Genomic DNA, 25,675 nt, shown 5'->3' with positions numbered 1-25,675 from the left:
ACGGGGTTTCACCATGTTGACCAGGATGGTCTCGATCTCTTGACCTCGTGATCCACCCGCCTCGGCCTCCCAAAGTGCTGGGATTACAGGCTTGAGCCATCGCGCCCGGCCTAATTGCTACATCTTTGAAGGAAAAGATGAAAGTAGTTTCTTACACTTCAGCAAAGAGGACTTTGGATAATTTTGTTCTAGAAGCTGTATAGTCTCTGTAGAGGAGTGCTGGGGATTCCCCAAATCTGTATAACTAAAAGGCAACTGAAGAGAACAGAGAGTGACGTGTCAGATTGAGAATCAGTCTTTTGAAAGTGGCAAAAAGAATAGGTGTAAAAGAATAGGGTTGAAGATATTAGCTCTAATTCCTCTCTCTCTCTCTCTCTCTCTCTTTTTTTTATTGCTTGGGAATGATTTCTTCCTACTTAGACTGCCGGTGTTGCATGATAACCCTGGCCATGAATAGAGCTGGAATACTGAAAAATTGCATGAATCTAAGCATTGTGGGTCGGGCAGGGTGGCTCATGCCTGTAATCCCAGCACTTTAGGAGGCCAAGGTGGCTGGATTGCTTGAGCTCAGGAGCTTGAGACCAACCTAGTCACACGATGAAACCCCATCTCTACAAAAGATACAAAAATTAGCCGGGTCTGGTGGAATGCAGCTGTAGTCAGTCCCAGCTACTCGGGAGGCTGAGGTGGGAGGATCACTTGAGTCTGGGATGTGGAAGTTGCAGTGAGCCATGACCATGCCATTGCACTCCAGCCTGTACAACAGAGTGAGACTCTGTATCAAAAACGAAAAAACTAAGCACTGTGGATTAGAAATGAATAATTTTTCATCTTTACATCTGTTTTTTTTTTTTTTTTTTGAGACTGAGTCTCGCTTTGTCACCCAGGCTAGAGTGCAGTGGCACAATCTTGGCTCACATAGGCAAGGTGTTTAATGAATCCCTGAAAGGTGGAGAATTTAGCACCAGGCATGGTGACTGGTGCCTGTAATCCTAGCTACTTGAGGGGATGAGTTGGGAGTGTTAAAGGTGGGGGATGTCCAGGTTCTTGGTGTCTCGAACAAAAGATTGGACAAAATGCACAAACACAGTAAGGAAGGGATGAAGTGATTTATTGAACATGAAAGTACCCTCCACAGTGTGGGAGGGGCCTGAGTGCAACAGTTCAAGGGCCCTGTTACAGAATTTTTGGGAGTTTAAATACCCTCAGAGAATCCCATTATTTCTGGTATGCCTTATGTAAATAGAGAGGCTGAAGTAGACTTACAAAGTCATTTACAGCCTATGCCCTATGGAGAGAATATTTTCTGTTATAGCTGAAGTGTGAATAGGTCTTATGTTCCCTGGATCCAAACCAATTTTTTTTTTTTTTTTTTTTTTTTTGAGATGGAGTTTCACTCTTGTTGCCCAGGCTGGAGTGCAATGACGTGATCTCGGCTCACTGCAACCTCTGCCTTTTGGGTTCAAGCGATTCTCCTCCCTCAGCCTCCCAGGTAGCTGAGATTACAGGCACCTGCCACCATGCTCAGCTAATTTTTTGTATTTTTGGTAGAGACGGGGTTTCATCATGTTGGCCAGGCTGGTCTTAAACTCCTGACCTTAGGTGATCTGCCTGCCTCAGCCTCCCGAAGTCCTGGGATTAGAGGCATGAGCCATCTCACCTGCAAAAAATTTTTTTAAATAAATAAATGAAAGGCAGAGTATTTATCTGAAAAAACTTGGAGACTGACAGTCTCATGGAATTGTTATAAAGATTAAAAGAGAGAGTGTTACTGAAGTACTTAGAAGAGCTGTTATTTTATTTCTGTTCTTTCTCCTTTTATTTGGATAGATTATCATACTTGTTTCTTCTATGTAACTGTAGGGGTTCAGTCAGGCTGGTGGGAGATTGTAAAATTATAATAGTCACAAACCTTCTTGGAAGGCCAAATGGTTTTTGCCTTGGGAAGGAGGTTATGGCTGAAGGCAGCTTAATCCCCTTTCCTTGTGCAAATAACATAGAGTAGACACAAAAGAACGTAAGAGAGTTACAAGTTTATCTAAATAATTTGTTTACTCAAGTGGTGCTAAAAGTAACCTTTAATCATTCATGGCTGGATGGCTCTCCGGGAGGAAGAGGAGAGGAAGGTCCACCAGGGAAATTACCCTCTAATGGTGTTGACTCAAAGCCTTTGTCATTTAATGTGTGCTCAATAAAGGCCAGGCAGCTGCTGCAACTCTTTACAGCACTCTACCTGAGTGTCTGAGTGCCACAGACACACTAAGGGCACTTTTTCACTGAATATTGGTGTTTGAGTACATTATTCACTCCTTGTGCAGCTGGGGTCTGCAGGATGGACCCTGGCAGGTGGTGACCCCGATGTGATATGTAACTATAATTGTCAATGGGGTTCTCCTACCCTTAGAGGCCTGGAGAAACTTGCCTCAAATGCATTCCCAATTCATGAATTGGGAGAGGCAGATTTTATGTCTAAATTGCAAGGGCCAGACTTGAAGGTATGAATTGGGAGTAAAGTGAGTGCTCAGGTGCAGGGATACTCTGTTTTGCTCCTCACACAGCTCCCAGCACTTGAATGAATGAGGCTCAAAGAAACGACAGGCATAGGTCGTGCAGTAGTGTAATCCAGAACGCATGTTTTATTACAAAGCCCACAAGCTTTCCTAGTTTAGAAACACTAAGCATTTAATTCACTGCACCGGAGGCAGGCAGGTAATGGAAAACATCTGAAGTATGTTGGGAACACTGTGGTTAAAAGGTGAAGGAGCCGGGCGTGGTGGCTCACACCTGTAATCCCAGCACTTTGGGAGGCCGAGGCTGGGGGATCATAAGGTCAGGAGTTCAAGACCAGCCTGGCCAACATGGTGAAACCCCATCTCTACTAAAAATAGAAAAATTAGCTGGGTGTGGTGGCCCATGCCTGTAATCCCAGATATCCAGGAGGCTGAGGCAGGAGAATTGCTTTGAACCAGGACTCGGGAGGCGGAGGTTGCAGTGAGCTGAGGTTGCGCCACTGCACTCTAGCCTGGGCTACAGAGCAAGACTCCATCTTAAAAAAAAAAAAAAAGGCGAAGGAATATTTATCTACAGTCGCAGCCGCTATTGAGAATTGTTTCACTGCCTTGCAGAAACGCAGGCCCATTGTCGTCTCTTTATCTCAAGGCCGATTTCTTTTTTATATTTTTTTGAGACGGAGTCTTGCTCTGTCGCCAGGCTGGAGTGCAGTGGTGTGATGATCTCCGTTTACTGCAACCTCCGCCTCCCGGGTTCAAGTGATTTCCCTGCCTCAGCCTCCCGAGTAGCTGGGACTACAGACGCGTGCGACCAGCCTGGCTAGTTTTTTTTGTATTTTAGTAGAGACGGGGGTTTCACCATGTTGGCCAGGATGGTCTCAATCTCCTGACCTTGTGATCCACCCGCCTCGGCCTCCCAAAATGCTGGGATTACAGGCGTGAGCCACTGCTCCGGGTCTTATCTCAGGGCCGACTTCTTGTGAAGTCTCTCAACTTTTAAATATTTCCAATCAGAAAACCGGCTCAAATGCAGCCCTCAGGGAGTGTTTGCAAACTCTGGCGTCAACAAGAGCGGGAAGCTGCTAAGGCGAGTACCTCAATTTCTATGATAGCCAAGAATCGGGGAGACTTGCACCTAAGGCAAGAATGGGATTCTCCGCCCAAGGGTCCCGGAAGGAGGACTGAATTAAATGCAGATTAGAGTCAGGTCAGGGCACCGTGGCGGGAAGACTACGCGGCCATCCCAGGTCCAGCCAGCGCAGCCGAGGTACAGACCATGGACAGACCACGGGGTCGGGGGGGCGGTGTTAGGGGCTTCTCGGCATAAAGGCAGGGAGCGGCTGCGCATTTCCTCCCTGACTCTTTCAGAAGTGAGCCTTCTGTGGAGCAAACCCTAGCCCTCTCTCGATTCCTTAAGTCACTCCGCGATCCACTTCCTCCCCCGTCTCCCCACCGTCTTCCACAGTCCTACGACTTCCGCTTCCCTAGTCGTCTGGGAAACCGCCGACTTCCGGCCGCGCCGTGGTGGGCGGAGCCAAGATGGCGGAGGAGAGAGTCGCCACGGTGAGTGCTGAGATTCTCTTTAGTTGCCAGGCCCTGCGGGCAGGGCACGGGGAGGCGGCCAGGCAGCCTGGCGAGTGTCCTCTGTCCCAGGCAGCGGTTCCTGGAGAGAGGCGGAGCTGGGTGCCGAGCGGCTCAGGGTGGGCGGGGCGGGGCGGGGCCGTCCCCTTTCTTCTGTCCCGGGACCTGGTCGCCGGGGGCCGGTCTGGATCCTGTGCAGCGAGGATCCTGTTCTAGGACTGTGGTCCCTCTAGGGGTGCGCTGGACAGGGGAGGGAGACTTTTCACCCGTAATGGCTCTTACCCTAGTCCCATCTTGTCTCGGGGGTTTGGAAGTTAATCACTAGCACTTGTGTAGACAGTTTCTGTTAATCCCATTTCACGGGATTAACATGACCACAGCCTGGAAGCTTTCAGCCTAACTGCCTTCTGCCTGTGGAGCAGGGACCATGTTTTTTCTTTGGTGATTAAGTTTACGAAAGAACGGTTTTGGAATTCAGCTGGAGTCTGAGTTGGGCGGTAACTCCACAGAACTGCTAATACAGAGTAACCCCAATGAATGCAGGATGACCTGCTAGTCTCTATTTTTTTTTTTTTTTTGAGGTCTATATCTATAATTGGATCTAATTTCGGTGAAGTCCCAAGTGTGGAGCCTTGTTTACCTTGCTTTAGAATTGGGTTTCAAAGCCTGTTCTGTCCATTTGTTAGAATGATTTTAGTTATTCGGAATTTATTGTCTTTAGGAAAACGTCCTGGAAAACAGTAAAGTAGCAGCCTTTGGCTCATTTACAACTTAGTTTTGGCTAAGCGGCAAGTTAGTGTTATTGGCTAGAGCCTTTTGTTTGTTTTCTACTTTCATTTGCAGGGTAATCACGTTAGTCTAACTAGAACACTCTGAATATAGAAACTTTTTTTTTTTTTTTTTTTTTTTGAGACGGAGTCTAGCTGTTGTCAGCCCGGGCTGAAGTGCAGTGGCGCAATCTCGGCTCACTGCAACCTCAGCCTCCCAGGTTCCAGCAATTGTGCCTCAGCCTCCCGAGTAGCTGAGATTACAGGTGCCGACCACCACGACCAGCTAATTTTTGTATTTTTTAGTAGAGATGGAGTTTCACTGTGTTGGCCAGACTGGTCTTGAACTCCTGACCACAGGTGATCCTCCCGCATCGGCCTCCCAAATAACTATCCTTTCTTTGTTGGTAATCTGGTGATGTATTTTCTTCTTTGACTGCTTTTAAGAGATTTTTCTTGTCTGCAGTGCAGTTCTTTATGATGTATCTAAGTATGTATGTATTTTCATTTAATCTGGTCAGAAGTATTCCAAAATTAAGGATCGGTGTTGGGCATTACATCTGGAAAAATTTGAGTCATTATTTTTGTCTATGTCATGGTATGTCATAGGAAGTTGATGTAAGAAAAATCCATCTGATGGTTTTCTACGAAGTTACAGTGTAAAATAACTATCTCCCTGTTAGAACTGAGTGCTAGACAGGTTTTGTGTAGATGACCTCATAAGCTTCCTTTTTCCAAACAGTGATCACTTTTTTGGTTTGGCTGCTAAGGAGTATGGCATCAAGTGTAATACTAATAAGAGGGTTCTCAGAACTTAGTATATTTCTTATGCACATTTTACTATATACTATAATTATACATTCAAAATGCCCATTGTAAATATTATAAGTATGCATTATACATTGTTAGTAGTTTGGATAGCAAAAGTATTACCTGACAGTTGTTTTTTAAACTATATTCAAAATAACAGAGTGTGGATTTAATGGATTAATTGCATAATTGGTGAGCTATTGATTATTCTTGTTATTTGGATGTTTCTTTAGCAAGTTTATATTGTGGTGCTTCAATATAGACTATTTGTTTCGTTTCAGAGAACTCAGTTTCCTGCATCTACTGAGTCTCAAAAACCCAGACAGAAAAAAGGTCTGTATGCAATTTCGTTGTAGGTGTATATTTGCACAGATTTCTCTCTCTCTCTTTTTTTTTTTTTTTTTTTTTTGGGAGATGGAGTCTCACTTTGTCACCCAGGCTGGAGTGCAGTGGTGCGATCTTGGCTCACTGCAACCTCTGCCTCTGGGGCTCAAGTAATTCTGCCTCAGCCTCCTGAGTAGATGGGATTACAGGTGCAGGCCACCACGCCTGGCTAACTTTTGTATTTTAGTAGAGACGGGGTTTCAGCATGTTGGCCAGGCTGGTCTGAAATTCCTGACCTCAGGTGATCCTCCCAAAGTGCTGGGATTATAGCTGTGAGCCACTGCACCTGGCCAGATTTCTTTTTTTTGTTTTCTTTTTTCCCCTCTGAGATGGAGTCTCGCTTTGTTGCCCAGGCTGGAGTGCAATGCGCCATCTTAGCTAACTGCAATCTCTACCTCCCGGGTTCATGCAGTTCTCCTGCCTCAGCCTCCTGAGTAACTGGGACTACAGGTGAGTGCCACCACGCCTGGCTAATTTTTTGTATTTTTAGTAGAGATGGGGTTTCACTATGTTGGCCAGGATGGTCTTGAGCTCCTGACCTTGTGATCTGCTTGCCTAAGCCTCCCAAAGTGCTGGGATTACAGGTGTGAGCCACTGCGCCCAGCCAATTTCTGTCTCTTGTTGATTCTTTTTTATATTCTATATGGTTTCAGAATGAGTGTTGGGAAAAGAAGTAATAGTCTAAATCAGGCGTCCCCAAACTTTTTACACAAGGGACCAGTTCACTGTCCCTCAGACCGTTGGAGGGCTGCCACATACTGTGCTCCTCTCACTGACCACCAATGAAATAGGTGCCCCTTCCTGAAGTGCGGCGGTGGGGGGCCGGATAAATGGCCTTAGGGGGTCACATGCGGCCCGTGGGCCGTAGTTTGGGGATGCCTGGTCTAAATGTTCTGTCACATCTAGCTTTTATTTAATAGTTATTAGATGTTAGGAGTTTGGTTTGATCTGGAAATTTATTTAAATGGGGTTTGATTATTACATAAGTGTGTACTAATTTTCTGCTTCTGGAAAAACCACTCTGTGAAGTTCCAGGTATCTTTTTGCTGTTGGTTTCTAGTTTAATTCTATTGTGGGTAGAGAACTTACTTTATATGGTTTGTTTTATGGCCCACAGTGTGGCCTGTGTTGATGAATGTCCCATGTATACTTGGAAAGAATGTATATTCTGCTCTTGTTGGAGGTAGTGTTCTGTAAATGTCAGGTCAAGTTGGTTAATAGTGTTCTGTATGCTTATAGTTACAGATATTCATATTCTTACCTACGTAGATACTGACTGGGAGAGTGATAGAAGAGTGTTGAAGTATGCAAATGTAATTGTGGATTGGTTTGTTTCTGCTTTCAGTTCTATCAATTTTTGATACGTGTGTTTGGAAGATCTGTTGTTGGATGCTTATACATTTAGGATTGTTTGATTTCTTGGTAAATTGACCCTTTTGTCATTATGTAATATTCCTCTTCAACTTCTGATAATATTCCTTGTTTGTCTGATAGTAACATAGTTATTTTAGTTTTGTTTTGGCCAGTCTTTGAATGGTATCAATGTATAATTTTCTTTTCTTTTTATTTTTATTTTTTTATTTTCATTTTTTTCAATGTATAATTTTCATATGGTAAAATTCACTTTTTTTAGTACAAATTTTGAGAATTTCGACAAATGAAAACAGCCATGTAACCACTACCACCACCATAATCAAATTATAAAAGTTTAATTACTCCCCCCAAATTCACGTTTACTTTGTAGTAAACCACTTCTTTCATTCCCAATTGCTGGAAGCCATTAATCTGTTTCTTTCTTCCTAGTTTTGCCTTTCTCAGAATGCCAAATAAATTGAATCATACATTGTTGTTATTATTTTGAGAGAGAGGGTCTTGCTCTGTCATCCAAGCTAGAGTGCAGTGTTGTGATTATAGCTCACTGTAGCCTCAAACTTCTGGGTTCAAACGGTCTTGCCTAGTAGCTGTGTCTATAAGTGCATGCCACCATTCCTGGGTAATCTTTAACATTTTTTTGTAGAAACAGGGTTCTGGTTTGTTGCCCAGTGGTTTTGAACTCCTGGCTTCAAGTAATACTCCATCTTTGGCCTCTCGAAGTGCTGGAATTACAGGCATGAGCTGTTGAACTTGGCTCATGTAAGTTTTTCAGTGGCTTTTTAAACCTCATATAATGTTTTTTGTCTGTTTGCTTTGTTTTGAGATGGAGGCTTGCTCTGTCGCCCAGGCTAGAGTGCAGTGGCACAGTCTTGGCTCACTGCAACCTCTCTCTCCCAGGTTCAAGTGATTCTCGTGCCTCATCTTCCTGAGTAGCTGGGATTGCAGTTACCTGCCACCACGCCTGGCTAATATTTGTATTTTTAGTAGAGACGGGGTTCCATCATGTTGGCCAGGCTGGTCTTGAACTCCTGACCTCAAGTGATCCACTTGCTTTGGCTTCCCAAAGTACTGGGATTATAGGCATGAGCTACTGCACCTAGCCCAATGTAGGCAAGTATTAAGAAAACAGGAGAAATATCATCCTTCAGGATGAATGAACTTTAATTAACTAATTAAAAATCAAAGTAGAATTTTGAATACAAAGCTGTCATATTTTACTGTGAAATCGTTAAAACCTCTAGTTCAGGTTTTTTCAGCTTTGCCATGAATGATATTTTGAGCAAGATAATGCTTTGCTGGGGGAGTTGTCCTGTCTGTTGTAGGATGGTTAACAACATCCCTGGCATCTACCTAGTAGATGAAAGTAGCACTTAGTTGTAACAACCACACTTGTCTCCAGATGTTGCCAGTTGTTCCTTTTGGAACAAAATTGTTCCCACTTGAGAACCACTGCTCTGGTTAAGTAGTATAACACTTGAAACTAGAAAGCAGGAAGTTGGTAAGTGCATGAAGAATTCACATAAGAAGTTGGATTAGCAAGCAGAGAGACTTTGTTTGAACAAGTAGCCATTGGAGGCATTTTGACTGAGAATGGATGTTGCCCCTCCCCCTCCTCCTTCCCTCCTAAGCCTAAGAGGTCCATATCCTAGTTTGACTCTTTAGCCTTGAGAGTGGTGAGTGCCAACTGTGGAAGGGATAAACAGATTTCTATTTGGTATTTTTGTCCAAATATATCAGGTCGTTTTTTCAAGAACAGGCAGTGGAATTGTTGATCAGAACTACTTGATGGTTCTGAGAAAATAATATCCTACATGAGGCTACTGAAGCCCTCTTCCTCCCCATGGTGTGACCTTAGGTGACTTTCTTCTGGCTTTCAGTTGAAGATCTTACCCATCATTGAGGTGAGTGCATCGATTTACTGCTTGAGTCTATTTCCTTCCTTAAAGGAGTCTTCATTGAAAACTTGACCCATTTTGGGATGGCCATAGCTAAGGATGGGTTTTGTCCACAGCCTGAGACAATGTAGTCACTATGTGAGAAACTTGATCTCAGCTTGATATCTGCTATTAGAGTAATTTTTTAATAGAATAATTTAATATGGTAAAATATATATAAAATTTACTGTTTTTGATTGTGTAAGTCAGTGGCATTAAGTATATTTACAGAGTTGTACAATCATCACCACTATCTGTTTCTAGAAGTGTTTCATTAGAACTGTCTATTTCTAGAAGTGTTCCAAACAGAAACACCGTACCCGTTAAATAATAAATCTCCACGTCCTCTTCCCTCCCCAGATCCTGGTAATCTCCATTCTATTTTCTGTATCTATGAATTTGACTATTGTAGGTTTTTCATATAAGGTGAGTCACACAATATTTGCCCTTTTCTGTCTAGCTTATTTCACTCAGCATTTTCAAAGGTTCATTCATTTTTTGGAATATGTCAGAATTTCATTCCTTTTTAAGGCTGAATAATATTCTAGTATATGTATAGATCACATTTTGTTTATCAGTCTGTTGATGGGCATTTGGGTTGTTTTCCTTAGAATTTTTATATGTCAGTAATTCTTTTATTTATTTTTCTTTTTTACTTTAACTTCTGGGGTACATGTGCCGATCTTTCAGGATTGTTACATAGGTATACACATGGCCATGGTGGTTTGCTGCCTCCATCCCTGATCACCTACGTTAGGTATTTCTCCTAATGTTATCCCTCCCTAATCTCCCCACCTCCTGCTGTCCCTCCCCTAACCCCTCACCCACCAACAGACCCCAGTGTGTGATGTTCCCCTCCCTGCGTCCATGCGTTCTCATTGTTCAACATCCACTTATGAGTGAGAACGTGCAGTGTTTGGTTTTCTGTTGTGTCAGTTTGCTGAGAATGATGGTTTCCAGATTCATCCATGTCCCTGCAAAGGACATGAACTCATCCTTTTTTATGGCTGCATAATATTCCATGGTATATATATGCCACATTTTCTTTATCCAGTCTATATTTGATGGGCATTTGGGTTGGTTTCAAGTCTTTGCTATTGTAAACAGTGCCACAGTGAACATGCGTATGCATGTGTCTTTATAATAAATTGATTTATAATTCTTTGGGTATATACCCAGTAATGGGATTGCTGGGCCAAATGGTATTTCTATTTCTAGATCCTTGAGGAATTGCCACACTGCCTTCCACAATGGTTGAACTAATTTGCACTCCTACCTATGCCAGTAATTCTTTTTTTTTTTTTCCTGAACATCAGCCCTTGAGTTCCAAGTAATTTTTTTTTTTTTTTTTTGAGATGGAGTTTCGCTCTTGTTATCCAGGCTGGAGTGCAATGGCGCAATCTCGGCTCACTGCAACCTCCGCCTCCTGGGTTCAGGCAATTCTCCTGCCTCAGCCTCCTGAGTAGCTCGGATTACAGGCATGTGCCACCATGCCCAGCTACTTTTTTGTATTTTTAGTAGAGACGAGGTTTCACCATGTGGACCAGGATGGTCTCGATCTCTTGACCTTGTGATCCACCCGCCTCGGCCTCCCAAAGTGCTGGGATTACAGGCTTGAGCCACTGCGCCCGGCGAGTTCCAAGTAATTCTTTGTTTTTGTTTTGTGTTTTTTTGAGATGGAGTTTCACTCTTGTTACCCAGGCTGGAGTGCAATGGTGCGATCTCGGCTCACCGCAACCTCCGCCTCCTGGGTTCAGGCAATTCTCCTGCCTCAGCCTCCTGAGTAGCTGGGATTACAGGCATGCGCCACCATGCCCAGCTAATTTTTTGTATTTTTAGTAGAGATGGGGTTTCACCATATTGACCAGGATGGTCTCGATCTCTTGACCTCGTGATCCACCTGCCTTGGCCTCCCAAAGTGCTGTGATTACAGGCTTGAGATACCGCACCCGGCCAGGGTTTCACCATGTTCACCAGGATGGTCTTGATGTCTTGACCTCGTGATCCACCCGCCTCGGCCTCCCAAAGTGCTGGGATTACAGGCGTGAGCCACCGCGCCTGGCCTCCAAGTAATTCTTAAAGAATTTAAAGGTTGTAGAAATTGGGAATTTTGTAGATATGCTAGAAAGATGTCATTTCCTGTACTGTATATAATTTATTCTACAGACTAGTTGCTGTGTATATATTTGGTTTTCAGAAGTGATTTTATAGATTCTGTACATGCTCTTAATTAATCTTTTCCTTTTGCTAATTTTTGTTCTTGGGTATACAGAATTGTAGACTTACAAGGTAATTTAGTTGTTACCAAATTTACCCTACAGTCTACATGAAACCATTCTCACAGTCTTTGATAAGTAGTTACCAAATCTCAGTATTTTTACTGTAATAGTGAATGACTTTCATTGATTTGCTTTTTGAAAGAATAGTTGATCTTACTTGTCTCAGTATCCTTATCTCTGAGTCTCTTTGTCTATTGTAACCTGGCTTTTGCCCCACCACTCCTCTGATTAAATTGATGAGCTAAGCATTTCTTTTTTTTAAATTGAGGCGGAGTCTAATTCTGTCACTCAGGGTGGAGTGCAGTGGCCCAATGTCGGCTCACTGCAACCTCTGTTTCCTGGCTTCAGGTGATTCTCCTGTCTCAGCCTCCCGAGTAGCTGGGATTATAGGCGCACACCACCATGCCTGGCTAATTTTTTGTATTTTTAGTAGAGATGGGGTTTCACTATGTTGGCCTAAGATGGTATCGATCTCTTGACCTCATGATCTGCCTGCCTCGGCCTCCCAAAGTGCTGGGATTACAGGCATGAGCCACTGTGCCTGGCCCAATTCTGTTTAATTTTTGAGGAACAATGTTAACTTTTAATTTAATTTAAATGGTAGATAGTATGTATCTAATGTTTCCCAATTATTTTTAATTTTACTGCTTGTATGCCACATCTACCACCTCAAGTTGTGAATTAAAAAAAAAAATTAATGCTGGTAAATCTATAAATCTGAAGCATACACTCTGGAATTCTGACAAATATGTATTCTTGCGTAAATTTATTCATGTAATCATCAGATCAAATTAAACATTTTTATCACCTAGAAAGTTTCCTCACACCTCTTCCTAGTAAGTCTTCTGCTTCACTTCCCCAGATGCAACCACCATTCTGATTTCTGCTCCTATAAACTGATTTTGAACTTTCCTATAAGTTGTGCATGAACTTCATCAAAGGGAACCATGCAGTATTTACTGTTTAGCATTTGGCAACTCTTATACAATGTGGTTTTTGAGGTTCATCCACGTTGTTATATGTATCAGTAGTTCTTTTATTTAAAAACTGCTGTCTAGTATTCACCTGTATGAATATACCACCGTTTGTTGTCAAGTTTCCTGTTAATGAACATTTGCAGTGTTAGTAGTTTTTGAGTTTTGTGAAAAAGTTTCTATGAACATTTATTTATTTATTTATTTATTCGTTATTTATTTTGAGACAGAGTCTTGCTCTGTTGCCCAGGCTGGAGTGCAGTGGCGTGTCTGCCTCCTGGGTTCAAGCAATTCTTGAGCCTCAGCCTCTCAAGTAGCTGGGACTACCAGCGCACGCCCCCATGCCTGCCTAATTTTTGTATTTTTAGTAGGGACAGGGTTTCACCATATTGGCCAGCTGGTTTCAAACTCCTGACCTTGTTATCGGCCTGCCTCGGCTTCCCAAGGTGCTGGGATTACAGGTTCCAGCCACTGTGCCCGTCCTGAACACTTATTTACTGGTTTTTTTGTGTGTGTGCGTGTGGCATGTGTTTTCACTTGAATTAAGTGCTTAGGGAGTGGAATTGCTGGGTCATATGTGGACTGTTTGTTTTAACTTCATAACTGCCAAAGTATATTCCAAAGTGGTTGTACAATTTTATCCTACCACGAGCAATGTGTGAGGATTCTGTTTGCTATACATTCTTGCCACCATTTGGTACTGTCAGTCTTTTTCATATTAGACTTGCTGGTGAGTATATTGTGTTTTATTGTGATTTTAATTTGCATTACCCTAATAACTAATGATGTTGAACACCTTTTCATATAGTTATTGGTCATATCTTTTGTGTTGTGCTTGTTCAAGTTTTTGCCTGTTTTTAAATTGTTTTTTCCCCCTTATTACTGATTTGTGAGACTTCTGTATATATTCTGAATGTAAGTCCTTTGTCTGTTACATGTGTGGTAAATATTCTTCCAGCCTGTGTCTTAACACTTTCGTTGTATTAAGGTATCTTTTGATGATCAGAAGTTTTAATTTTGATGAATGCCAATTTACTATTTTTTTCTTTTATGATTAATGCCTTCCATGTCTTGTCTAGAAGTTGTGATCCTTACCCCGGAGCTGAGTTATGTGTCCCCTCCCTTTTCTGCGTTAATATTGCGGAAATTAATTTTTTGGTTTTAGAAAATGTCTAATCTAGCTTAATCAGTAATTTTTGATACCTTTCTATTGAAATATAGTATATATATAGAAAAGTACATACATAAATCATAACTATACTGTGCAGTGAATTTTTACAAAGTGAACATACCCATGTAATCACTATCTGGATTAAGGTGTAGAATATTATCAGTACCCTCCAGGCCTCCTCCTTATTCCCTACCAGTCATTAACCGTCCCTCCCAAAGGTTACTACCTTGTATTGAAATTCTGTCTTCTAGATCAGTTTTGCCTGCTGTTGAATTGAATTCAAATGGAATCATGCAGTACTTACTTTTTACTATCTGGCTTCTTTGCTTAGAATTATGTTTGTGAGATTCATCTATGTTGTTGCATGTAGTAGTGGTTGGTTGTTTTTTCCTTGTTATATATATTCCAGTATGAGACTCTACCTCAGTTTATTCATTTTATACTTGGTGAACATTTGGGATATTTTTATTTTGATGTATTCTGAATAATGCAACCATGAAGAGGTTGTACATGTTTTTGGTACACATACATACTTAGGAGTAGGATTTTCAGGGTCACCAGGAAGGCTATATTTAGAGTCAGTAATAAATATTAGCAAGCAATTTTTGAAATGTGGTTAATATAATCCCCATGTGTAAAATGAAGGTGTAGACACACACACACACACACACACACACACACACACACGCTCATATGCTTATATGTACATAGAAATTCCTTGAAAATACTCAAATTCTTCACCTCTGGTGAGGGGTAGGAATGGAGTGGGTCTTTTGTTTAATATCCTGTGTGCCCTTTGAATTTTGTTTGACTGTAAGTATGGTTTTTTTTTTTTTTTTTTTGGAGACAGAATTTTGCTCTTATTGCCCAGGCTGAAGTGCAATGGTGTGATCTCAGCTCACCGCAACCTCTGTCTCGCGGGTTCAAGCGATTCTCCTGCCTCAGCCTCCTGAGTAGGTAGGATCACAGGCATGTGCCACCATGACTGGCTAATTTTGTATTTTTAGTAGAGACAGGGTTCCTCTATGTTGGTTAGGCTGGTCTGGAACTCCTGACCTCATGATCTGCCCACCTTGGCCTCCCAAAGTGCTGGTATTACAGGCGTGAGCCACTGCACCTGGCCAGGTATTTTTTTTTTTTTTTTTTTGAGACGGAGTTTCGCTCTTGTTTCCCAGGCTGGAGTGCAATGGCGCGATCTCGGCTCACCGCAACCTCCGCCTCCTGGGTTCAGGCAATTCTCCTGCCTCAGCCTCCTGAGTAGCTGGGATTACAGGCACGTGCCACCATGCCCAGCTAATTTTTTGCACTTTTAGTAGAGACGGGGTTTCACCATGTTGACCAGGATGGTCTCGATCTTTTGACCTCGTGATCCACCTGCCTTGGCCTCCCAAAGTGCTGGGATTACAGGCTTGAGCCACCGCGCCCGGCCCAGGTATGAGAAAACCAACTGGTTATTTTAAAAAGTCATTTGAGGGCTGGGCATGGTGGCTCATGCCTGTAATCCTAGCACGTTGGGAGGCCAAGGTGGGTGGATCACCTGAGGTCTGGAGTTCAAGACCATCCTGGCCATCATGGTGAAGCCCTATCTTAAAAATAAAATAAAATAAAATAAAATTAAAAATCATTTGAAAATCTTGCTACTTTAGTATATTAAAAGCACTGCTTTAAAAAAAATAGAAAAGCTTTAAAATTATTATTATTATTATTATTATTATTATTTTTTTTGAGACAGAGTTTCGCTCTTGTTACCCAGGCTGGAGTGCAATGGCGCGATCTCGGCTCACCGCAACCTCCGCCTCCTGGGTTCAGGCAATTCTCCTGCCTCAGCCTCCTGAGTAGCTGGGATTACAGGCACGTGCCACCATGCCCAGCTAATTTTTTGTATTTTTAGTAGAGACTGGGTTTCACCATGTTGACCAGGATGGTCTCGATCTCTCGACCTCGTGATCCACCCGCCTCGGCCTCCCAAAGTGCTGGGATTACAGGCTTGAGCCACCGTGCCTGGCCCTAAAATTATTATTATTTTTGAGACAGAGTTTTTGTGTCAGACTGGAGTGTAGTGGTGCAATCTCAGCTCACTGCAGCCATCCCCCTCCCTGGTTCAAGAGATTCTCCTCCCTCAGCCTCCTGAGTAGCTGGGACTACAGGCATGCGCTGCCACGCCCAGCTAACCTTTTTTAAAATATTTTTGGTAGAGATGGGGTTTCATCATGTTGGCCAAGATGGTCTCGATCTTTTGACCTCGTGATCTGCCCCCCTCAGCCTGCCAAAGTGCTGAGATTATAGGTGTTAGCCAGCACTCCCAGACACTTTACAATCATTATAAATTTTGTGTTGCTCAGTTATATCTAATTGACAGCCCAAATATTTACATTTTAATATTAGAAAATTCTTTATCATTGGGCAGAAACTTGGTGTAGTTTAGTGGGTAACCTTGGATACTTGGGTTATAGTCCTGCCTCTTCCACTAACTACTTGTTGAATGTGGACAGTTTACTTAACCTTTAGGGTCTTTTTCTTTTTTTAAAGATGTGGTTTCACCATGTTGGTCAGGCTAGTCTTGAACTCCCAACCTCAGGTGATCCGCCCACCTTGGCCTCCAAAGTGCTTGGATTACAGGCATGAGCCACCATGCCCGGCCAACCTTTAGGGTCTTAATTTCCTCTTTTGTCATGTGGGAATATTTTCTGAATTGCATAACTCACTGGCCTTATGGGAATATTCAGTGGAATAATAAGGGGGAAAACACTTTGAGATACATACACACACACACACACACACACACACACACCCCTTTAACAAGGATATAATGTAATTATTAAATTTTGATTTGAGGAAATAAAATTTTAAATAATTTAAGATATAAAGTAAAACTGTTATTAGCTGATCTCTTTTATGACTTTTTTCTTCCTCATGACATTTTAAGCTAATGAGAAGCAAACAAACTGGATAGCAGCAATATAATTAAAAAATTAAAGCCAATTTCCAGCATGTATCCTTGAGTCAATACTGATTCAGCCCAGTCTCTTCTTCCTCCTCCATCATCGTTTATGTCCCTGAACAGAGTGGATGTTCCTCTTGATCCTGGGCCTGTTTGCCCTCAGATCCATTCCTTGCCTTCTTTTCTCTTTTTGGTCAGCGAGGAGCTGACCCTTGCAGGCTCCTTTTCTTCCCAGACTTCTGTGTCGGCAGTTTTCTGACTGGATTAGCAAGTGGAGGAACTGGCAGGAGATTAGAAGGCAAGAGGAAGGAGAAGGCAGGGCTTCTCTCCGCGACCTTCAGGCCTAAGAGCAGTAGTGGCTTTTTGCTCATGCAGACTTCTGATTTGTCTCACCATTCCCTGTTGGGCCTCTCGTTTCTTCCGTTGCCTGTGCTCTACATTAAAGTCCTTGTGTTTTAAATCGTCAAGTGGTTTTTTGTTAGGCTCTGACTGAGACAGGGCTCAAAATGATAGTAATGAAAATGTCTTATACTTATATTCAAGATTTGTTATATCTTTTGATGCCCTTCATATCCTACTGAGGTAGAAAAGTGTTATAATACCTATTTGGCATGAGGAAGTTAACGTTTATCGAATGACTGTTTTCAGATTCTTTGTTATTTTCCGGTGAAAATTATAGAGGGGATAAATGAGGCCCAGAGAAGTTAAATCACTTGCCCTAGGTCCCATAGAAGACTGGTATTGAATCAAGATTGAAATTCTCCATGTGAAAACTTTTATGTGCTACATTTCTTCTAGTTCTGGAAAAAAATCCTTTACCTGATAAGTATTTTTTTTTTTTTTAAGAAGGCTTTACTTGCAATGTATTTAGAAAAGCCTTAGTCATTTAGTAAACTTTTCAACTAAAAATCTGAATTATAATAGTTTTCTGCTTAGCTCTTAATATAGCTAGCATACCGTCCCTAGCATTAATCAAAGTGTAATGTAAAGGTTTGATTTTGAGCCTTAGCAGAATTTGAAATTCTTCTAAGAGAATTTAGCACCTAGGGCAAAGTACAGGGGAGAATTCTTGAGTTGTCATGTTGATTCACTTCTGGAATTGTTTAAAATATGTTAGGTGCGTCTTTAAAGGGGGAAAGAAGGGGAAGAGATGTCACAAAAGAGTAGAATGAGGCAAGAGAAGTGGCAAGGGAATGTTGTTGCTAGGTTGCCAGCCTTCCGCCCCCACTGTCTTGGTGATGGCGTAGGGGTAGTGTGGGAGCTGGGATATGAGAGAGGTCTTTTTTACAACTCACGAAGAGCCATTACCTTGTCTTCATCTGTCAGCTGGCTACGTGACCTCTGTGGTTACATAGGCTCCTGAAATGTAGCATTGGAGATGATCACTCTGCTTTGTTGCAAAATAGGGGAGATTGCTCTGCATTTACATGCCTATATTTTTTGGAGGATCTTTCAACTAGTGATTTTCATACTTGTGAAAGCATGTAAGAGCCAGTATCCCCATTTTTAGGGGGAGTTGGAGTGAGCAATGATTTGGAATGCCAGAAATTCAACTTGTACATTTACAGGTAAAATTCTAATTGTAAATTCAGATTCATAGACTCTAGGGATTTTTTTTTTTTTTTTTTTGAGACGGAGTTTCGCTCTTGTTACCCAGGCTGGAGTGCAATGGCGCAATCTCGGCTCACCGCAACCTCCGCCTCCTGGGTTCAGGCAATTCTCCTGCCTCAGCCTCCTGAGTAGCTGGGATTACAGGCACGCGCCACCATGCCCAGCTACTTTTTTGTATTTTCTGTAGAGACGAGGTTTCACCATGTTGACCGGGATGGTCTCGATCTCTCGACCTCGTGATCCACCCGCCTCGGCCTCCCAAAGTGCTGGGATTACAGACTTGAGCCACCGCGCCCGGCCTAATTTTTTGTATTTTTAGTAGAGACGGGGTTTCACTATGTTGACCAGGATGGTCTCGATCTCTTGACCTCGTGATCCACCCGCCTCGGCCTCCCAAAGTGCTGGGATTACAGGCTTGAGCCACCGCGCCCGGCTGACTCTAGGGATTTCTGAGGTATCCAGAATTCCTTCATCTTTGAGAATAAGTAGATGATAATAATAACAAAAATAACAGCAACAGGGCCTGGCACATGGCCCACACCTGTAATCGCAGCACTTTGGGAGACTGAGGCAGTTGGATCACTTGAGCTCAGGAGTTCAAGACCAGCCTGGCCAACATGACAAAACCCAATTTCTATTGAAAATAACAAAAATTAGCTGAGCATGGTGGCGTGTGCCTCTAATCCCAGCTACTCAGTGGGCTGAGACATAATCACTTGAACCTGGAAGGTGGAGACTGCAGTAGATCGGGCTCCAGTCTTTATGACAGAACCAGATTCCATCTCAAAAAAAAAAAAAGACCCAGCAACGATAATAGGTAACATTTCTTTAAGGCTTACTATGTACCAAGCACTATTTGAACCTCTTTATTTGGTAGGTAATTCAATCCTCACAACTCTATGAGGATGAATATTTCACTTCCCGACCCTTCTATTTAAAAGTAAAACTCCCCACCCTGTACTCAGTTTCTCTTTCCTGCTTTATTTTTCTCCATAGAAAAATAGCACTGATAAGTATAACATATTTTAGCTGGGTGCAGTGGCTCATGCCTGTAATCCTAGCACTATGAGAGGCCGAGGTGGGTGGATCACCTGAGGTCGGGAGTTAAAGACCAGCCTGGCCATCATGGTGAAACCCCATCTTTAAAACAAAACAAAACAAAACAAAACATATTTTATAATCTATCCTGTGTAGTAGCAGCCCCTGCCCTCAATTATAAGCTCCATGAAATCAGGGAGTCTGTTTTGATCACTGCTATATTCCCAGTGCCTAGAACATGCTAGGCACCCAGCAAATATTGGTTGAATGAATGAGTCTTAGTTTTACAGATGCAGAAACTATAAATTTCCCATGTCACACATTTGGTAATAGGACAATTATGTACACTGAAATGTTCTTTAAAATCTTTGATGGAGCTAAAATTCTTTTAGCTTTTGGACAACTACATCTCCAGGAATGTGAAATTACCTTTAGTACTTGGATTTGGTGGATTTTCCCTCTTCTAATCCCTAGAGTTCCATTTAATGAATGTTTGGGCCCTTGAGCTACCTTACAAATTGAACATTTTTTTCTCCAGTCTTCACTGAGGAAACACAAAATGTGGCTCGTCTTTCTTTCTTTCTTTCTTTCTTTCTTTCTTTTTTTTTTTTTAGACAGTGTCTCACTCTGTTGTCGAGGTTGGAGTGCAGTGGCACAATCATGATTCATTGCAACCTCTGCCTCCTAGGCTCAAGTGATCCTCCCAACTCAGCCTCCCAAGTCACTGGAACTACAGGCACGTGCCACTACTTCTGGCTAATTTTTTTGTAGAGATGGGGTTTCATCACATTGTCCAGGCTGGCCTCAAACTCCTGGACTCAAATGATGTGCCCACCTGGGTCTCCCGAAGTGCTGGGGTTACAGGCGTGAGCCACCATGGCTAGCCATGACTTGTCTTTTATTGTGAGATTTTAATAACAGGCAAGACTTGAAAATTAACATTTTATAAATTTTCTTTTAGACTACTTAGTGATATTATACTAAGTATCTAAGGTTTGTAATACTTAATGATAGTATAAACTCAAAAGGGTTCAGTGCCTCATTCTCTTTTACTCTTCCCTTTAGTAGATAGGTGACAGAGGAGTGGGTCATGCAGTTGAGACTTGGTCCAAGATTACTGAGTAAGTCCTCCTGTCCCAGAACTGTTTATTTATTTATTTATTTGAGACAGAGCCTCTGTCGCCCACGTTGGAGTGCAGTGGCGTGATCTTGGCTCACTGCAGCTCTGCCTCCCGGGCTCAAGTGATTCTCCTGCCTCAGCCTCCCAAGTAGCTGAGATTACAGACGTGTGCCACCATGCCCAGCTAATTTTTTGTATTTTTAGTAGAGACGGGGTTTTGCTGTGTTAGCCAAGATGGTCTCGATCTCCCAAGCTTGTGATATGCCTGCCTCAGCCTCCCAAAGTGTTGGGATTACAGACGTGAACCACTGTGCCTCACCCCCAGAAATACTATGGTATACTTCTTTATGTATTTCACACACACACACACACACACACACACACACACACACACACACACATCTTTAAGCTTGGTGACTCGTGCGGCTTTTTCAAAGGAAATTTAATTCTGGAAGCGGTTAGGCAGAATATGAATAACCAAGAGATCTGCTTTTTGGTGAGGCATAGGGGAAGAGAAGAAAGGAAACAAAAGTCTTAGAAGAATCTCAAATAGGCCTTGAAGACCAGAAGGGTGGTTCCACTAAGAGAATATGTATACTCAGAAGATGAAGAGTCAGTTGCTTAAAATTTTACTCTTTTTCTTGTTCCTGGTTTGTAAAATCATATCCATACTTTCTGTTATAATTTGTTCTTAAAAATTCCATTGATACTTCATATTCTTGGATAGCAGTGAGAACATTACTTCTTTTTTATTTAAAAAAATTTTTAAATTTTTTTTGAGATGAGGGTCTTCCTATATTTCCCAAGATGGTATCAAATTTCTGGACTCAACTGATCCTCCTGTCTCAGCCTCCCAAAGTGTTGGGATTACAGTTGTGAGCCAAGGTGTCTGGTCATACCTTTTAATTTTTGTGTTCAGGCAGCATTAACTCTGAATCACAGTAAGCATTTTTTTTTCTCCCTGGACATAGAAGTTTTTTTTTTTGTTTGTTTGTTTTTCTTTTTTTTTTTTTTCCAGATGGAGTCTTGCTCTTTCGCCCAGGCTGGAGTGTAATGGCATGATCTTGGCTCACTGCAATCCCCACCTCCTGGGTTCAAGTGATTCTCCTGCCTCAGCCTTCCAAGTAGCTGAGATTATAGACACCTACCACCATACTCAGCTAATTTTTGTATTTTGTAGTAGAGATGGGGTTTCACTGTGTTGGTCAGGCTGATCTCCAACTCCTGACCTCATGTGATCCAGCTGCCTTGACCTCTCAAAATGCTGGGATTACAGGTATGAGCCACTGCGCCTGGCCGTTTTTTGGTTTTCTTTAGGTTGTTTCTCCTTAGATTGTGGAACATCAAGAAATAGGTTACAATCATTTTCCTCTCTTCCCCTTGCTCTTCCCTTTCTTTTTTTTTGGAGGCAGAGTCTTACTCTGGCCCAGGCTCGAGTACAGTGTCATGATTTCAGCTCACTGCAGCCTCCACCGCCCTGGTTCAAGTGATTCTCATGCCTCAGCCTCCTGAGTCGCTGGGACCACAGGCATGTGCCAGCACACCCAGCTAATTTTTGTATTTTTGGTAGAGATGGGGTTTCACCATGTTGCCCAGGCCAGCCTCAAAGAAATAAGATGATTGGCCTCAAACTCCTGGACTCAAGTGATCTGCCCACCTGGGTCTCCCAAAGTGCTGGGATTGCAGGGATGAGCCACTGCACGTGGGCTCTTTTCCATTTTTAAAAATCAAGGACTGTCTCCAGCATATTAAAGTTCACAAAAGTAATATAAACATGTATGTCCTCACTGGCTAGGCTTAATAAGTAAAAAACATTTAGTCATGTTTACTTTAAAGCTTTTTATTTTTTTGAGAAATAAGCATTAAAGAGTTGAAGTCTCCTTTCTTTTTTTTTTTTTTTTTTTTTTCTGAGACGGAGTTTCGCTCTTGTTACCCAGGCTGGAGTGCAATGGCGCGATCTCGGCTCACCGCAACCTCCGCCTCCTGGGTTCAGGCAATTCTCCAGCCTCAGCCTCCTGAGTAGCTGGGATTACAGGCACGCACCACCATGCCCAGCTAATTTTTTGCACTTTTAGTAGAGACGGGGTTTCACCATGTTGACCAGGATGGTCTCGATCTCTCGACCTCGTGATCCACCCGCCTCGGCCTCCCAAAGTGCTGGGATTACAGGCTTGAGCCACCGCGCCCGGCTGAAGTCTCCTTTCTATCTTTTCATAATTCTGTTCTTCCCTCTTCCTTCCTTGAGATCTTCACCATTCTGGGGTTAATTTGGATCTTTCTACTCTTGTTTCCACAGAAAAGTAACTTCTTAATGAATTTTTACTGTATTTTAAACTTGCGTTGTTGGGGAGCCCAAGGACAGAACAAATTAAAAGCATGAAGGAGAGAAAAATAGGGGTCATGGCTTGAGAAATCCCAGGCCCTACCTATCGTCTGCCACCTTTGCGGGCCTGGAACGCCATAGCACAGTTGATTTCATTTCCCAGCTGCCTGCCCTCCGCAGCAGATACTTAGGTCCAGCTCTCCGGATTGTCGGATTGTCGGGGGACTCAGGACTCTTCGAGGAAAACCAGCCAAATGAGATCAAAAGTTGGGGCTGGGGCAGGGAGGCTGAACTTAACGGGACCTGGTGGCCCACCAGAGGTGTTACCGGGTTTCCTTTCTGTTTCGTATTCTATATTCAGCACATATTATCTATCTATATAACTATAACCACACGCCGTGCACACACCCGCTGCCACACACTATAGGAGTCAGTAAACAAGGTGCAATATTTTCATACTGTTGGCCAGCTACAGGAAAAAAAAAAAAAGACAAAGGAAGATTTTATATTTTTTTTCCTTTGAAAAGACAAAGGAAGATTTTATGTATTTCAGGTCAAGTCATCTTTTGATGAGAAACTGACATGACAAGCTTCAAAAACTTGAGATATATATTGAATGTGTAGTAGTAGGACAAATACCTCTTTGTTTGATAATCTATACATTTTTGATACAGTATAATATATTCTTGTAGTAAATAGCATGAAAATTTTCATGTGATATTGCCGTATGTTTATGGTTAGTTTAGACATGAGGACAGTGCTAAAGGAGAAAATCTAATAACTGTGTTGTTTGTTTTGTCAAAATATGCTACCTAGCTCCAGAGTTTCCTATTTTGGAGAAGCAGAACTGGTTGATTCATCTTCATTATATCCGGAAAGATTATGAAGCATGCAAGGTAAGAGATTTCCATGATAATGAAAATGAGAGGCAGGATGCTGGGTAAGCAGCTAGCAGTTGCCTTCTGCACAGAGTGTGGCAGTTTATATCTCAGTGATGAAATATGAATTCCTTTTTCCCATACTTCATCTACTGCTTATCTTTTGCTGTTTTAGTGATGCTTAGCATACAACTTCAAAATTTCAGTGGCCCCCAACAAAAAGATATTAATTGCTCATGGGCTTTCAGATCAACTATGTGTTGGCTGGGTTTGACTGCAGGCTGTGGATCAGTTTCAGGTGTGTTCCGTGTGTCGTCTTAGGTCAAGACCAAACAACTCTCTGCCTCTGGTGGAGGCAGATATTCAACTCAGCATATTATCTTAACTTTTTTATCTTTGGATAGATGAAAAAATGGTATTTTGTTGAGTTTTATTTTTAATTTTTCCTCTTATTGCAAAGTTGATCATCATTTGTATATTTAAAAACCATTTGTATTTTCCTTTCTCTATATCTTTGGTTACATATCATATATGTCACAAACTTGCAGGCAGACAGTGGTAGTACTAATACACAGAAGGTATCCTTGGTGTCATCTTTTTTGGCATCTAGAGCTTTGTGACCCATCTAAAGTTTTTAATTTATACCGGTGGCACTTATACCTATGGCAGTTCACAGAACTGATTCATACTGGTATGACAAAGATTCATAGTAGTTTAGTTTTGACACCACTGACCTGAAGGCGGATACCAGTATGAATCTTGAAAGGTTCTCTTTCTTTTTCTTCTGTGATATTACTTGGAAATCTTTTCATACTTTTCTTAGCTTGTCTAGTTAAATTTTAGACAGGGGTTGGCAAACATTTTCTGTAATGGGCCAACAATATTGTAGGCTTTGTAGGCCACATACAGTCTCTACTTCATATTTGTCATCATCTTATTTTTTATAACCCTTTAGAAATATAAAAACCACTCTTAGCTTGAGAGCTGTACAAAAATAAAAAGTGCCTGTAGGCCCCATAGTTTGCAAATCCCTCTTTTAGAATAAGTAATCATAACAAGGGAGTTGACATTTTAAGAAACTGAATGAACTCGTACTTTACTAGGCATTATTAATACTCTAGATTTTTTACATATGATTATTGTCCACATCTACTTTTTCGTAAATACACCTGAATAATCTTAACCACTGCTCAGAAGCCTTTTCCTTCCTCTTTCAGGCTGTTATCAAAGAACAGCTTCAGGAGACTCAGGGATTGTGTGAATATGCTATCTATGTCCAAGGTAAGACACATACTTCTTGTCTTCTTGCTAGAGAAATACACTTTTCCTAGATTCTTGAAAAAGAGCAGGCAATTTAAGAAATAAATTCAAATACAGCCACATACCACTTAACACTGGAGATACATTCTAAGAAATGTGTTACTAGGCAATTTTGTCATTGTGTGAACATCACAGAGTTTACTTACGCAAATGTAGATGCATGATACTGTACTATATACATAGGCTGTATGATACAGTCTGTTGTTCCTAGGCTATAAACCTATATGAGCATGTATTGTACTGAATACTGTAGGCAGTTGTAAAACAGTGGTAAGTGTATGTAAACATAGAAAAGGTACTATTAAAAATATGGTATGAAAGATAAAAAACAGGCCGGGCGCGGTGGCTCAAGCCTGTAATCCCAGCACTTTGGGAGGCCGAGGCGGGTGGATCACGAGGTCGAGAGATCAAGACCATCCTGGTCAACATGGTGAAACCCCGTCTCTACTAAAAGTGCAAAAAATTAGCTGGGCATGGTGGCACGTGCCTGTAATCCCAGCTACTCAGGAGGCTGAGGCAGGAGAATTGCCTGAGCCCAGGAGGCGGAGGTTGCGGTGAGCCGAGATCGCGCCATTGCACTCCAGCCTGGGTAACAAGGGCAAAACTCCGTCTCAAAAAAAAAAAAAAAAGATAAAAAAACAGTACACCAGTATAGAGTGC

The 25,675-nt window shown here is 42.1% G+C and overlaps 1 protein-coding gene across 2 annotated transcripts in view; it reads left to right on the top strand.

The window, feature by feature from the left end:
• Positions 1–4,017: 4,017 nt before the first annotated feature.
• Positions 4,018–25,675, top strand: part of BBS4 (Bardet-Biedl syndrome 4) — a 55,265-nt gene continuing 33,607 nt past the window's right edge. For both annotated transcript variants that reach the window (XM_010340257.3, XM_010340258.2), the window contains exons 1-4: positions 4,018–4,073; positions 5,950–6,001; positions 23,634–23,713; positions 24,913–24,976. In XM_010340257.3, the coding sequence (XP_010338559.1) occupies positions 4,050–4,073; positions 5,950–6,001; positions 23,634–23,713; positions 24,913–24,976 (220 nt within the window). In that variant the 5' untranslated portion in view covers positions 4,018–4,049. The remainder of the gene's footprint in view (positions 4,074–5,949; positions 6,002–23,633; positions 23,714–24,912; positions 24,977–25,675) is intronic.

The sequence above is a fragment of the Saimiri boliviensis genome, chromosome 2, assembly GCF_048565385.1.
Source record: "Saimiri boliviensis isolate mSaiBol1 chromosome 2, mSaiBol1.pri, whole genome shotgun sequence".
NCBI classification, from domain to species: domain Eukaryota; kingdom Metazoa; phylum Chordata; class Mammalia; order Primates; family Cebidae; genus Saimiri; species Saimiri boliviensis.
Note: the sequence above shows the minus strand (reverse complement) of the source record. Positions and strands in the feature narration are given on the sequence as shown.